The 15,731-nt window shown below is 57.3% G+C and overlaps 1 protein-coding gene across 1 annotated transcript in view; it reads right to left on the bottom strand.

The window, feature by feature from the left end:
• Positions 1 to 1,611: 1,611 nt before the first annotated feature.
• ITPKB (inositol-trisphosphate 3-kinase B) overlaps positions 1,612 to 15,731 on the bottom strand; it is a 92,153-nt gene continuing 78,033 nt past the window's right edge. Inside the window, exons 3-8 of the mRNA XM_036918419.2 lie at positions 14,575 to 14,674; positions 13,068 to 13,281; positions 10,296 to 10,500; positions 8,254 to 8,355; positions 6,897 to 6,968; positions 1,612 to 4,821 (exon numbers count right to left, since the gene is read on the bottom strand). Coding sequence (XP_036774314.2) covers positions 4,624 to 4,821; positions 6,897 to 6,968; positions 8,254 to 8,355; positions 10,296 to 10,500; positions 13,068 to 13,281; positions 14,575 to 14,674 — 891 coding nt within the window. The 3' untranslated portion in view covers positions 1,612 to 4,623. The remainder of the gene's footprint in view (positions 4,822 to 6,896; positions 6,969 to 8,253; positions 8,356 to 10,295; positions 10,501 to 13,067; positions 13,282 to 14,574; positions 14,675 to 15,731) is intronic.

Raw genomic sequence — 15,731 nt, 5'->3', positions numbered from 1 at the left:
ATTTCTGTATGATGGAGAAGCAACGGCTGCAGGGGCTATGGGACACATCACTGGACAGGAGACCAATGCCCCAAGTGGCTCTTTTGCCCCCACTACTGTGTCACTGAGGGGGCTCCAGACCACAAACATGTACCCAGCACTCGCCATGTGATTGGCCCTCCAGGTGTGGGAACAGCAGTTACCAGGCTCCGTCCATCCTCGGGCAGCATCACAGAGGCAGCTGCGGAAATCCCAGCATGTGGGCCAAGCTGGCCTGTGGGAGGGCTGGCTGGGGCAGCCTTGCTCCAGCTGAGGGATCAGAGACCTTCCCAGGAGGCAACGATCAAGCCAAGACCTAAATGAGGCATCTCAGTGGGGATTAACAGCATCGCCCGGGAGGGCGTCCCCAGGAAGATGGGAGGGGCAGTCAGGACATCATGCCACACAGACAGTGGTCCCACCGGCCTTGCTGAGGGCAGCTGGTTGCTTGATCTCATAGGCCCATCCTCCAGGAAGCAGGCAGGCTGTGTCCTCTGGTGGGAGTGGGGGGGATCGGGAGAAGAATCTATGGGCCTGTTCTTGCCTCTCCCTGGCAAAAGCTCTGTACCTTGGGGGGTTAAATGCGTCAGGCTTCAAGGCTGTTCAGGCACAGGCTTGGGCGAATTTCAGGGCAGGAAGCCCATGCGGATATTGGTTGGAGCCCACAGAGGAATAAATACAGATGGGACAGCCTAAAGTGAGCAGTTTCCACGTGACCACCTGGGTGTGCACCCCTGGAAGAAGGGACAGAAGATGTAAAGGCCCTGTGGCTTTTCTGTACTTTTCTTCTAGGACTTTTCAAAATGATAAAGGTCACATCAACCCCAGATACAGAATTCTGCCAATGGAGCTCCAGCAGTCCAGGGCTGAGAGAGGCCTGACGGGTAGCATGCGGCGCCGGTGGGGGGCTGGCATTTTATCTGCTGTGCTGCAGGACACCTGCTCTCAGCCTTCTTCCTCAGTCTGCCCAGACCCTCATGAGTGTACTATCCCCACTTGGGCACCTACTGTGTGCCACACCCAATACTTAGAGCCTGGGACCCAGGGCAAAGCTAAGTTCAGCTCCCTGGCTTCCGATGCTGCCTGGGAAGGGAGAAAGACAAAAGTGGTTTTGAAACCAAACAAAATCTGGATCCAAATCTCTGCTCCCCATTTGTCATCCAGGCCAAGTTGTTTGCTCTTTCTAAGCCTCAGTTTCCCTATCTGTAAAATGGCAACTATACAGCCTTGTTCATGGAGTTGACATGGGGATGGAGGTGAGTTGCAGGTGTGAGCCCCCAGTACCTAGTCCCACACAGAGCAAGGCTTCATGAGCAGTAGTTTCATGGGTGCCCTTGACCAGGGTAGGGGGAGCCCTTTGTGGCTATTCTATGGCCCTGAGCTATTATGTAAAGATTTCATGGAGAAGGTAGGAAAGACTAATTTTGGACAGGGTTTAAAATCCTTTGCAGATTACAATGTTATCCAATCTGACCCCCATTCCCAGGGTGTCACAGCCCCAGCGGTTTCTCCAGCTTCCAGAGAACCCCACCTTCCACCCGAGACACTCTTTGAGAGCTTGGGGCCAAGAGGACCACACTTCACACAGCACCGTGGTCTCCACGGCCTTTATTCAGGAAGGTACAGAGCATCTGCAATCTGTTTGACAGGCACTGTGTGGGGAGTTTGTAACAGTTCAGTTTTCCCCAGGATGAGACGGGTGCAGAGGGAAGGAGACCTCTGGGGAGTCCTCTTTCCAGAAAAAAGGCACTGGCAGGGGGTGAACACCCTGCTTCTTCCCAAGCACAGGGCCTGGGTTATACACACACGGGCTGGCCGGATGCAGAGAAACTCAAAGCTAAATACAGCTACAGGAGGAAAGAGTCCATGGTGGGGGGTGGGGAGGTGGTGGCAGGGCTGCATCCGGGTCTTTCCACCACATGGCAAAGTTCAGAAAAGATAAGGCAAAGCTGTAAAGGAGAAACAGAATCTGGCCTCTCAGTCTTAGTGTTTTGTGCAATTTTAAAAACCAACAAAATAAATATAACTTAAAAACTTCTTACATGACACTAAAGGCAATTCTGAACAAACAGTTGAGACTTCCTCAAATGCTAAGCAAGCAGTGCTGAACACCAAGAAACCCGAGGCCCACACGTGCAGGGGAGGAGGGGCACCTGCTCATGGGCACATGGGTGCTCACAGCTGGTCCCACCCTCTGGACACCTGCACGGCCAGGACCCAAGGAGTCCCTGCTGGGATGAGGCCTGGGCAGGGAAGGTCTCAGACCACCTGGCACGGGTTCTGGGAAATTCCATTTAGGACCTCCCTCTCCCACTAGGACAAAGGGGTTGGGGGGCCAAGGAGAGAACAGCTTGAGAGACAGAGTAGGTGTGGAAGGGGGGAACTAGCATGGTAAATATGAGAACCCCAAACCCTTAATAATCTTATAAAGACATCACTTGATGTCACGCTCACATATATAATGTCACCTAAAACACAGTATTGCCAGTATAGGCTCCTTGGGCCTCCTGTAATAAACAGCCATTTGCATATTAGCACACTGTTAGCAAACAACTGGTGCCTGCTTAAAGTGCTTGGAAAGTCTGTTCTCTTAAGTAGGTTACGCTGGTCCCCTGTAAGTTTTGTTCATAGCATTAATATGTTTAGCAAACTTGTTTTGTAGACAGAAAGAGGGTAGCCCGTTTTGATGAGCCCATTGTAGAACCTACATCTGAATTAATGATGTCCGTTTACAGCAGAGCCGACCAGAGAACACCGGCATCCCTTCTAACCCACAAGTGACCACAGGTCGGAGATCCAGTGCTGGCTTTGGTGCCCCTGCCTTCCAGGAGGGTCACGCGCTGTCACAAGGCCTCTTGCATTCAGCAGGGGCGAGGTGACCTTTAGCAAGTAAGCCCACACAGGAGCTCACCACTGTTTTGAACAAGAGCCAGGAAGTTTAAAAGTGATTTCCTTTTAAAAAATCTGTACTTATACATCCTCATGTGTCCCACTCTCCGCCCCCACCAACCGTCACTCACCCAGCATGAAAGGGGAAATGTTATGTGTCACATGGGCAAGTCCACAGTTCCTCCAGAGACCTTGGGGAGATGGGGGACAGCTGGGGAAGCCCTCCCTCTGGACTGGTGCCCCCAGGCACACACACCAGTGCACACACATCACCACATCCCTGAAGCAGCTCCCTGCAGAGTGCCTGCTCAACTCTGGTACTCATGTCCCTCCTATAGCAAAGGAGGGCACCTGGGGGCACAGCACCAAGCAGCCATAGAGCTGGGAGTTCTGTTCTTAAAAAGTCATGCAAATTTTACATTCATATCAATAACACAGACTTACTTGCTTCACAATTAAAATAAGGCTTAAATTAATGGCTCTCACATAATCTTCAAGCCACATGGAGACTCCAGGAAGAGATGCCTGGAACATGCCCTGGCACGCACACATACCCAGGAAGATACCTGCACATCTGGGCACTGAGGGTCTAAGCCCTTCAGGCCGTAAGACTTATTTCAGGGGAGAAAGTGGTGCCAGTAAGCTGCACCCTGCTTCTTCCCTGCCCAGCACTGCCCCACAGCCCTGCCTGTAGCCAACTGCCCGGGCCTCTGAGGCTTATGGAAAAAGGCCAGGCAAGCAAGCTGCACAGATGAACTGCACCGAGGCCCCTGTGGGTCACATCCCTGTTCCTCGGAGGGCTGTCTGTGCCCTGGCCACTCCCACCCAGCTCCCCAGACCCTGCACAGCAAGGCGGGCAGTGGGAAGCCCAAGTGGCTCTAGGGGCTGGGTGCCACCCCTGGTAGCTCAGGTTTGCAGAGCAACCCTCTGAGTGCACAGGCGAATTTCAGATGGAAGAACACAGCTCCCACCCACCTCCTCCTGGGAAGGCCTAGGTCAGAGTGCACACAGTGGGCTCCAGCCTTCTGGCTCAGGGGTCTGGCCCACAGCTGGTGGGTGTCCTACCAGATGGGTGGGGTCCCCGCTGTAGCAGGCCATCACACAACTCTGGAAGCCCTGGGGCTGCTAAGCAGAGGGTGCTTTACTCAGGGCCAGTGGTTTTGTGCCCCCACTACCAGAAAACTGACACCAGGCCCCTATGAACCTGGGCTCTTAAGGCCCTGCAGCCCAGGCTGGGAGGTGGCGCAGAAGCTGACTGTGCCTGGCAGCCGTACTAAAGGCACCAGCCACCAGGGGTCAGCAGGCCCCCACAGGCAGCCGCCGGGGTGGGGTGGGGGTAAGTAAGGGTGGCTCCCCAGTTAGAAGCCCGCCTGTAGCCAGGCCCCCACAGCTACACTTGAGCTTCCCTCCAGATCTAAACCTCACTGACCTCCCCGCAGGAGCTGAGCCTGGGTGGGCATTTCCCTTCTAGTAGGAGATCCTATTTACAGAGAGAGGTGGAAGCCCCAGCTCCAGGCCCTTCCTTTAAGAAGATACTAGAAAATCTCGTCTCATCTCTTCTACAAAGTGTCTTGTAGTGCAGGTCAGGAGGGTCAGTTCTGAGGCTCGGGCCCAGATGGGAGTGAAGGAAGCATTACGGAGAGAGAAGCACAGGGCAGAAGGGGGCCGGGAGCGGCAGAGAGACGGGGCGAGGGTGGCTCAGGCGAGTGGGGTGCCTCAGCACATTTCTGTCAGGATGCCGATGAGGTTGTTCAGGCCGGAAAGGTAGCCATCCTCCCGGTTCCCTTCCTGCCAGGGGACGTCGTGCTGCAGGGTCTGGCCCTCGGGCAGGGGGGTGGTCTTCCCAAAGTCGATCATCCAAACCTTGGCCTGTTCCCTCTGGTCGTGGATGAAGAGAAGTGAGCTGCCGATGACCTGGGGGGAGCAGGGAGGTGAGGAGGGCGGCCGGCCTGTCCACACTGCACCCCAAGGGGGCCTGGATGAAGTGGGAGACCTTTACTTAGGGAGGCTGGGCTTGCCACTTCCTCCCTCATTCTCACTGGGCAGCAGGGCCCACGGTGAGGGGCAGAGCGGGGAGAGGACCTCGTATCCCAGAAGAGCAACCACCTTCTGTATGCACAGTAGGGATGGCAGCCCTGGCTCCTGCCTTGCCTGTACACTTCTAAGACTTCTGACCACAGCTGAACCTTGGGGCCTTCTCGCCTCCCCGTCCTGCACACCCCGAATAACCATGCATATGAGTGGGAGGTGCCAAGGAGATGTCACACTGTCCCCAGGGGCAGAGGACAGGGCCCAGTCCATGTGCAGCACAGTGCCCGAGGTGGTGGGCAGCCATCCCCCACACCTGCAGAACAAGTCCTGCAGAGCTCTGAGGCCGGGCTCTGGGCACCAGAGAGCCCTCCTTGCTAAGGGTCCCTCGGAGCAATTGCATGGCCAGAGGGCTTTCCCAGATAGGAACACATCTCCCAAACCCTCCTCTGGGGCAGCTGGGTGGGGCCAGAAGGACACAGTGGGGTGCAAGAGTCACTAACTCCCAGGCCCTGGGCAGGACAGGAAGACCCCCTGGAAATGCTGAGCCCAGAGAGAGGGCTTCCTCCTCCCAGGTGGAAAATAACAGAAGCCCCAGCTAATCTGGCCTCTTCATAGACCTGGAGTTTACAAATAAGACTCAGAAAGGGTACAGCAAAGCAATTTTTGAGAAGTAGCAGCAGAGATGCTGAGGAAGAGCGGGCCACGCTGTGAGACAGGCCTGCAGCAGCTGCTGGCAGCAGGGGGGTCCTTCCGCCCACCGTGGCAGGTCATGGGTGGCTCTGCAGCTTCAAGTCTTTCTGGGCATGGCCCTGGCCTCAGGCAGCCAGGCAGCCCATCCCCTACAGAGGGGAGGCAGGCTGGAGAGTGGGGAAGCTCTGGCAGGCAGCACAAAGACCTTTTATCAAGCTGGGACTAAAAGCTCTGGGAAGACCTGGGGACACTGGGCTTCATCAAGGCCAAGGAGAGAAAAGGGCATATGAACAGCTGGGCTCAGTGCAGCTGCTCAGGGCAGAGCCTGCCAAGCTTGCCCTCTGGCCACCCTCCCCTCCTCATGGTGGTCCTGTCCAGTGCCCCTTCAGGGCCAGCATGTATAGTGGACAGGTGTACCCTGAATGAGGGGCAAGCCAGAGATAAAGTCCAAGAGCAAGCCTGGCTGTCTGCCTGGAGGAAGGGCCAGTGTGTGATCTGCATGAAGATGCTCTGTGGGCTAGCACACCTGGCTTCCCCAGAGAAAGTCCCCCGGGACCCGGTGCCTGGTGCCCTCAGACCACTTGTCTCTGAGGCCAGTCTCTGGCTGAGAATCCCCCCCAGATAAGACCCCTACCCCTGGAGGAGCTGCCATCCTGAAAGAGCTACAAGTCTGCAGGGAGTGGTAGGGTCATGGCCTCACATGCACCCACCAGGCCACAGCAGGAACCATTCTTGGGGAGCTGCGTGCTTGCAGAGCTGGAGGGGCTGCGCTTGGACTCCTCAACATCAGGATCTTATAAACTCCAGGAACCTGCTAACAACTCCTGAGTCCTCTGTTAGGGTCTAGGTTGCCTACCCACTGCCCACTGTTGCTGCAGACCAACGTCTGGGAAGGCAGGAGCCTCTGGGAAGTGCAGCCCCACCCCCGAGAGCTCCTGAATCCCTGGCCACCCCTGAGAGCCTCGGTGGGTGGGGCTGCTCCAGCAGCTCAGAGAGCTTCTGCCCTACGGCCCTTGGGTATGGGGGACAGAAATCCTGCCACAGCCACGGAATGCATGAGCCTGGAGCTGGGAGCAAGGGAGGGGGGAGGACAAGGGCAGTGACCCCGTGCCCTGGCAACTATGCATCACTGGGGGGTCTGCTTCTGGCTGCAGTCACTCCAAAACCACCCCTCAGACATCTGAGACAAGTGGGACTGTTAGTGGCAGGCCTGCTTCCCACCACAGGGGCATGGCTCTCAGCCCAAGAGGGAAAAGCCCTGTACCTACCTCATGGCACTTGAAGAAGGGAGAAACTTCTAGGGTGGCCCGGATGTCCTTCAGCCGGTCCCGGTAGGCGATCTGAGAACAGAAAGGTGAACAGACTTGTACAGGGCTGGGTTTTCAGCCCCACGTGGCCCATTAGAGTCACTGGTTGTCAGAGTGGGGGCACCACAAACCCTGAGGGTTCACTCCAGCCTCCTCATCCAGAGGTGGAGTTGCCGAGGCACAGGGAGGATGGGCAGCCAGGCTCCTGGTCCCACAACGTCTCTAACCCACCCCTTCATGAGCAGGAGATGCTGGATAGCCCTGCAGCCTCAAGTGCATTCTGGAATGCCAGCTAAGAGCAGGCAGCATCCCAGCAGGCTGTCACCATGGCATCTTCCTGAACACCGACTTCGGTACCTGCCCTCCCCTGGGGCAGCCAGGAGGCCCACAGTCCTCCCTGCAGCAGCGGGGCATTCCAGAATACACACCACATGGAAGGTCCTCTGTGGGCACTGCTGAGGAGCTGGGGTCTTCCCTGAAGGCGACCCAGGAGGCAGAGAGTTCAGGCTATGGAAGGCCTTCTGGGTCCACCCTGCCCACCATGTGGCCCCTGAGTCTGTTTGGGGGAAGGTGCCTCTCACAGGAAATCCAGGGCCAGTGTCCCTGTGTGTCTGGGTGTCGGACTGTCACAGGGCGACCTGTCCCCCCGGTGTAGAGGCTCATCTCAGCTGGGAGGGTCAAGGCCCTGACCCCAGTGGTCGGAGCATTCCAGCCTGCACGCAGTTGCTGCGACAAGCATCAAGTCACTTGTGCCACCCACACCTCCAGGCTCAGAGGCAGCCAGTTGGGTCTGGGGAAGGCCATGTGACCCCCAGGCACATTTGGCCCTCAGTGTGGTAGTGGCCCAGCCAGGCCTGGGACACACCGGGGACACAGGGACACACAGTCTGCTGACCAGCCTGCCTGTGAATTCCAACTCTGTCCTTTCCTAGTTGGGTGTCCTTGACCTCTCAGTTTCCTCATCTGTAAAATGGGGACAAGACTGTCCACACAGCCCAGAGGGCTGCTATGAGGATCCGACGACTGAGCACAGTATTTGGCAGGCAGTATCCCTGAAGGAAATGCAGCCGTGGCCACTATCCCAAGGGCAGGTGCGAGGTTCACGCTAAGGGAAATGGTGAGTGCTCACCAAGCCTCCCCGTTCACCACTGGGTGGGGCTGCTGACTGACGCACCTTCCTCTGTGCCTTCCGAGCAGAGGTGTGGGGCCAGGGTTCTCAGTGCGGGTGCTGTGGCCATGGCTGCATGGCCTGGCTCAGTCCAGAGTGGGTAGTCCCAGCCCGGGGCCCCATGCCAGCAACTCAGGGACCCGGACTCACCAGGATGTTCCGGTTCCCTTTAGTGAATTCTCTGAAGGCCTCGGTGACCTGTTCCCTCGTTTTGGTCTTCTTGAAGTCCCTGTTCACAGAGCCATCTTCTTTCTGAGAAGGGGAACAATACCCCACCCAGAAGGAATCAGGAGAGATAGGCACTCTGCCTGACCACCCAGCTGTCTGAGAAAGCCACTGGGAGCCCTGGCAGCTCTCCGGGGCAGTGGGGCGGCCAGTTGCCCACCGTAGTGCAGGAGGGTCACTGGGGCAGCACAGCAGAGAGGAGCCTGTCCTGGGCCTGGCTGAGAACAGGGGCTGGAGGAGAGGGGAGGCCTCACTCGCCCAGGGACCTGGCCCCAGAACCCAGGTGTCCGAAGACCCCTGCCACCCAGAGGTGCCTTCCTCACCAGACAGGAGAGAGGTGCCCCCATACCTGTTCAACTCAAGTCCCTTTGTAATTTGAGACCTTTCTGGAATTTCTTACAGGGAACTGCAGGTTCCCTGAAAGCCAAGATACAGTGCTGCCCGCCCCCCACACTGCCCCCGATTTGCCCCCCTTCTCTGCCCAGTGTGGAAGATGGCTCCATTTTCTCAGCCCCGCTCTGAGTCTGTTCCTGGGAAGCATGGGGGCTTAGTTCCTCCAGGGGGAAATCTGTCCTTTAGGAACAAAGGATGAGAGTGTATGGCTCTGCTAGGACCCTCAGACACGGGTCTGGGCACCAGCAGGCTGGACGTTAGGGAAGCAAGCAGCTGCCTCTGAAAGAGCAGTTGGGGCCCTGACCCCCAGAGCCAGGTGGGTGGCATGTCTTGGGCTGGGCCTTTCCCGCGGGGTTCTTTGGGGGTGTTTCCTGGACCAAGGCATGGGAGAAGCAGGTGGAGGGCTGGTGAGGACAGCCGTGTTTCTCTTGGAGCTGGTGGCCCTCCACTTGAGAAGACAGCTGTCGGCTGTTCCTACAGCCAGACAAAGGCTGGAGACCAGAACACCCTCCTGACAGGTGGAGGAAAAGTAGATGTTCAGATAAAGAAAAGAAAAGGGGGAGAAGGATGAGCGTATATTTTGCATCCTGTCTGATGACTGGATATAAAAAGGAGAAAAGCTGGCTTCAGACAGGGAAGGGGCAAATGGCTTTCTCAGCCCAGAGCTTGCCATGCAGATCTCTGGGGGAAGGTGGGAACGTTCCCCTGCATGCCACCATTGGCAGGAGCTCTGCCGACTGCAGGAACTTACAGCTACGCACCACCTGCCAAGAGGCTTCAGCTTGCTCACGAGTCAGGGCTCCCAGCTGCCCAACCCTGACTCTAGTGCTAGACAATGTGGGCCAAGAATGGATGGAGCAGGGAAATCCAAGGATGCTAGAGTGGCCACCATCTGCTCTGAAGGGACGCTGCCCGAGGCCCTCAGGGGCCTGGCACCTTGCAGCTGGCTCTTTTTAACAGCAAGGGGTGGGGTGCAGGAGCTTGGATGTAGGGAGCGCATTCTTACCTTTCTCTGGAGACTGAAATGCAAAGAAAGGAGAACAAGGTAGCCTAGAAGGTGGGGGGCCTAGTGCAGCTTCAGCACATATGTGGTGACATGGTGGAGCACAGTGAGGGACGCAGCTCAGATGCAAAAGCAGCCAGTACGCCTCCCTAGCCTGTGTCTCATGACCAGACATGGTTTTGAAGCCATAGGCAGAATGAGCCTACTCTCCACACTGGCATACGTCCAACTGGCTCCTGGGTGGGTTCCCAGGGCCAGGCATGGTCTAGGGCAAGTGTTCAGTCCCAGAGTGCTGACACTGGGCAGGGCTAGATGCCATCCCTGCTCCAAAACCCCACATGGACACCCCACCTGAACCCAGAATGAGAAGCAAGCTTATTTTGCCAAATGACTGTCCTGGGGCTGGCCGCCCACGCCCTGGGCCTGTAAGAGGAGGAAGCTTACAGCCTCTGGAGATGCCTGAGGGCAGCCAGGACCCCTGGGGTGGATGCTGGTGGAGCCTGAGCCACCAGCCCTTCTGCCCAGGATCTGGGCAGCCTGACAGCCTCAGGCCGCAGCTGGCTGGCCTCACCTTGATGCCCTCAATCCTGAACCCGAGGGTGGCGGTAGAGCTGATGGTTTCCCTCCACTGCATGTACCGGGGCTTGGTCACGGCCCGCTGGGCTTTCTCCTCCTCGGTCGGGGCCTCCGGGTCCACCTCAATCATCTTCTGGTACATGTCCTTGCGGAGGCTGGGCTTCTTCCGGGCCTTGGTGAGCTCCTCCTCCAGGTAGGTCCTGGTGGGAGGGAGGACATGGGGGCTGTTGTGGGACCGCTGCTCCCTGGTGCCTCACTGAGGGCTGCCATCCCCTTAGTCAAGGTACTTATCCAGGACGGACTCAGCATGGGGCGGCCCTGCTGGAGAGGAGCAACTCCATTCCCACACCACCGAGAAGGCCCCACAGAGCCTCTGAGCTGCTCCGTCTAGCGGAACCCTCCGCAGAGGAGGGAAGGAGATGGCAGGGCAGCTCCGTGGCTTATCCTGTGCCCCTTCCCCTCATCCTGCCAGGGTTGGAGTGGGGGCTGAGGGTAGGGTCTACTCAGGGACCCAGCTGGCCCCACTTTGCTGGCTGGGATCCTTCTACAAAGCCAGGGCTCCCAAAGCCAGCCTGTGTGGGAGGGAGAGCTCATTCTGTCCCCGATGTCCCCATCTCCCTATGTTCTCAGGCAGCCTAAAGGGCTAAGCCACTGTTAGATGTTTCTGGCTTTTTCCAAAGAGGGGACATTGTGAGTACAAAGGTCAGGCCAAAAGGTGCCTCAAAGGGGCCATGATGCTGGAGGGAAGGTCTGGGGGCTCCACGGCCTCAGTGCTGTCAACAACCACACCTAGCTCATCCTGCCCACAGACATCAGGCCTCCGCCCGGCCCATGACTCCTCAATCCTAAGCCTCCTGCAAAAAATCCGAGAAAACATGACCGACTACATTTCCTCATTGCCCTGTCCTCCAAACAAGCAGGATAAGCCTGCTGGCTGAATGTGGCGGGGGATGGGGGGCAGTCCCCTGGAAACTGGAAGGTAAGAAGGGAAGGGATCATACAGGACTTGAGCAGCCTGAGACTAACCCCAGACCCCTGGGCTGCCCTTCACCCCCACTGCCAACTGAGGTGGGGAGTCACCCCAGAGCCCAGGACAGGAGCATGCTGTGGTCACAAAGGCCCACCCTCTCCTTGCTCCTATTGTAAGCCCCTCTTCTCTCCCCAGTGGGTTCAGCCACTGCCCATCACCCTTCATGAAACAGAAATCCACAGGGTCATCTGAAGGAGGTGGAAGTGTCCTCCCCGGCCCTGCGTGGGTAGCAGCTGTGACAGCAGGCCTGGCCCCCACCCCTGCCTCGCTCCTCCACTTCCACCACATGTCCAAGCTGCTGGTTTGGGACTCAGAACAGACTGAACATCAATTCATGATGTCTCTAAATGGTAAATTTCAGAAACCACTGTATCAACTTATATAAGAAAACAAAATCCTTGGGTGTGAACTTGGGCCTGGTCAAGGACCTTTCAAGAGGTGATGAAAAAACCTCCTAACTTTCAGAGGACTGTCTGCCTCGGTTGTGTACACACACCTGTGCATGTACCCACACAAACATGCACACACATACACACACTGTGCACAGCCAGGTCAGCGATGCTGGAGCTTCAGGGCAGAGGCTGGGGGGCCGCCAGTGCTCTTCTCATGGTGCTGGCCCATGGGAGAGGATCTGTGTGCAGTGTGGTGGCGGCGGGGCCCCAAATGCTCCCGAGTACCTGCACTTCTGCAGAGAGCTCTCAGTAGCTCTTTAGGCAGGAAGCAGGCCTTGATGTCAAGTCCTTTTTTTGCATGGATCTTTTCTAGAAAGGGCCCCCACAGCTCCATCTGGGCAGAACTGCTCACTCTCCAGGAGGGCAAAGGGGCAGGCAGAGATACCCACAGAGGCCACCAGTAGGACGGTGGGGCAGGGGGTCCACTGAGAGACAAGCTGCACACTGCTGGATAGTGCCCCACCCTGTGCACCCAGGGGAAACCTCATCTCACATGGGGTGCAGAGGCCTGCTGGGTGGAAAGGCCACTCACGACTAGGCAAAAGGAGAACTCCTTAGGGAAGGCAGACAGCGAGCCCATGGGACCCAACAGGTGACACCCCAAAGCCACCCCAGCTGCAATAAAAGCAGAGGTCCTGCAAACAGTGTCCACCTGCTGGCCTGATCCTTATGTCAGGAAGACACATCCGAGTCTCCACAGCAGGTCGCAGAACACAAAGAGTAGCAGGATCCAGTCTAGGAAAACTCCCCAGAGCAAGGTGAGCCTATATCCATGGGAACTGGGTCCCAAGGCACCCTTAGTTTAAGATACTACAGGTGCCTGCACCACCTTCTCCTGAGACCCCACCCTAGCCCTGGGGCACCCTGCCCCCACCAGAGCGGCCCTCCACCCCAGGCGGCAATGTCTGGGCCCTGGCACTCCTGGACTCCCTCCTCCGACAGGCCCACACGTTCTATTAGCCAGCTCTCTCCCACTCACTGCTTGGGCTGGGGGCACGGCAGGGGCAGGGAATGCGAAGAGCCTGTATTGGCTCCCCACCAAGCTCATGTGATGGGGACTCCTAGCAGGCCCCCCAACCTGAGGGGGGGTCCTCTGCCCTCTCCCTTGGGAGGCTCGGCACCCAGCCAGCCCCGGCTCACTGCAGAAGGGAAGGCCCTGTGCCCCTGCCCATCCTGTGAGGGCACCAGGCTTCTAGTCATCCAACCAGACCCCAGGCCTTGCCCAGGGGAGGTCTCTGGGTGAGGCCCACAGTGCCGGGCCTGGGAGTCCCGGGAGCCGGCTCACCTCACACCCATCTTGCAGTCCATGACACAGGGTGAGTCGAAGTCGGCCAGGAGGTCGTCCATCTGGTTGTAGCGCTCCCCATCCTTCACCACATCCCCATGGTAGGCAGGCACGAAGGGCTTCAGCACATCAGCCATCAGCCGGTCCAGGCACCGCTGCTCTGACTCACAGTGCTTCTTCAGGATCCGGCCGTTGGCAGCAGCCTTGAAACTCCCTGCAGGGCAAGGTGGGAGCAAGCCCTTGGTCCCTAGCCATGGCTCTGCCTGCTGTGACCCGCCTATGTGGCAGCCCCCTCAGTGGCAGTGCCTGGGCCTCTCAGCTGAGGGCTCACTAGGCATGGGGCTGGCAGTGTGCCTGGGGCCTCCACTGTGGACTGAGCATTTTAAGGGAAGAGGGTTCAAGTCCCAGACCCCCAGACTGACTGCAAATCTGGTTTGGTTCCTCAACCTCCCTGACCCCATGCTCCTCATCTGAAGATGGAGGGACCCGAGTGCCATGTGCTGCGGGTTAGCAGGGCTGAGCAAGAGGTCTGAGCCAAGAGCTATTCACCCCCTTGGGGTTACCATCACCATCCCTATCTCCACCATCAGCCTGCTTCTCAGGGAACAAAGATGCTCCCCGTCTCAGTAGAGGAGAAGCCCTGATAGGACAGGGCTCAGAGCCAGGCCAGGAGCCTGGCTGTGAAGGAGCATCTAGGCATGGCTCTCCTGGGTGGTGATCCTTCTGGGCCACAGCATCAAGTAAATATTTAGGAGGGGTTTCTAACCATGAGCCTTGGGCTGGGCCAGTGTGTTTTGGGTTAACAGAAAAGTCAGACCCAATGCTGGCCTGAGGGCATGGAGAACACACGGCCACCACATGGCCCACAGCCACCAAAGTGCCCCTGGAGGAGGATGTACACCAAAGAGGCCCCACGTGTGGCCTGGCCAGCTCTGGGGTCCGGCACCACATGTCCCTCCTCCCATCTCTGATGGGCAAACTGGAGACCCCCTGGCTGGCCTACTGCCTCGGCACTCCATACTGTCTCATGCTTGTGGAATGACTTGCCTGCATCCCCTACCACCTATGAGCTCCCAAGGGGAATATACTACATATAGAACCATGGTGATGCGGGCACACAGCAGATGCTCAATAAAGGGTCAGCACTGCCTCTTTTCCAGGATAACAAATGGCAGGCAAGCTGTCAGATTCTTGATTTCATCTTTATTAAGTTAAATTGAAAGAGACAGAGCTCAAAAGAGACAGAGACCAAGGACTGGGTGTGTTTTAGGGAAAGGGTGACACAGACTTGGAGAGGGCCAGTTGTCTGTGTCCACTTTGAAGGCAGGGTTAAGGCCACATCTTGCAAGTGTGGCTCCAACTGCAGGCCACAAAGTCCCCAGGAGAGAAGCTGTTTCAGATGCCCTTGGCCTGGGGGTGTCCAGGGCAGGCCCTCCCCTCCCACCCACGCTGGGTGCTGCCCAGAAGCCCGATCATCCCATGCAAAGTCTGGGAGAGCCGTGGCTACCTGCATGTCCTGCCAGCTGGATCCAGGGGTACTTCTTCTTGAAGGACATGACAAAGGGAGACCAGTGCACCATGTTCTTTATTTTCCTCCATGATTTACTCTAGAAACAAGTAAATGAAAGCTCTAGGTTAGTGTGGATAAAATGAGAGTTTCTGTGGCCAGGATTCTCACCTGGCCCTGGCGGATGAGCTCACTGCACACCTGTGGGCAATACATGGCTGTTGACTCTATAAACAGCTCTGCCCAGTGCTCTGGGCACACACGGTGGCAGGGCTGCAAGGCTGCAGGAGAGCAAAGCAGAGGCTGGAGTGGTGGCAGTGCCAAGGACAGAGGCCCAGAGGACAGCTGTGTGGGACAACAGTGCAGAGAGGCCCAGAGGATGGCTGTGCAGGCAGAGAGGCCCAGAAGAGGGCTGTGCAGACAGAGGGGCCCAGAGGCAGAGACCGGCTTGCTGCATGCAGACTCGCTCTAACTGAACGGGATTTTAGTGACTGACCTGCCACCTGAAAATAAAGTTGGGTATAACCCTTTCACCCCAAGAACGTTTTGCTGTCAATTTCTTTGGTCACATTGAATCCATAGCGAACTTGCCTGGGGCTGAAACCCATTGGCAAGGCAGTTAGAAAGAGAAATACTGCTCCCTGGTCACACTGCATTCAAAGTGAGGTGCCTTGCGGCCTGTGGCCATGGGGTGAGGCGTGCCACTCCCACAGTGCCGGTGCTCTTGGTGGCTCCACAGACCTCACCTCTGTCGTCTCTGCAGTGAAAGTCAAACTGAGCTTTGCAAAGACTGTTTTGAAATACCCAGAAGCAAGGGGACATTCAGAGCAAGGGTCTGACAGGCTCCAGGGGAGAGAGGCAGGTGAGGACAGAGTGTCCTCAATCCAGGCCTGACCCCATCCATCCCACTTCCCTAACAGGGAGCACCTGAACCCACACTGCTCTTCATGCCCCTCTGGGGCCTCAGCTCTCTCACTGTCTAGTGAGGAGGGATGGGCAGCTGGTCCACCAGCCTCCCTGGACTGACAGGTCCTCTAGGACTACAGAAAATGACCTCCTACATCCCAGCAGCAATGCCCATCCAAGAAACAGCAGATAGGGCTACTGTCACCCGGCTGCAACATGTCATTTCACGTGGCAGCAGAGACAGTTCTTGC

Source organism: Manis pentadactyla, chromosome 9 (genome assembly GCF_030020395.1).
Source record: "Manis pentadactyla isolate mManPen7 chromosome 9, mManPen7.hap1, whole genome shotgun sequence".
NCBI classification, from domain to species: Eukaryota; Metazoa; Chordata; class Mammalia; order Pholidota; family Manidae; genus Manis; species Manis pentadactyla.
This window is presented reverse-complemented; position numbering and strand designations above follow the sequence as displayed.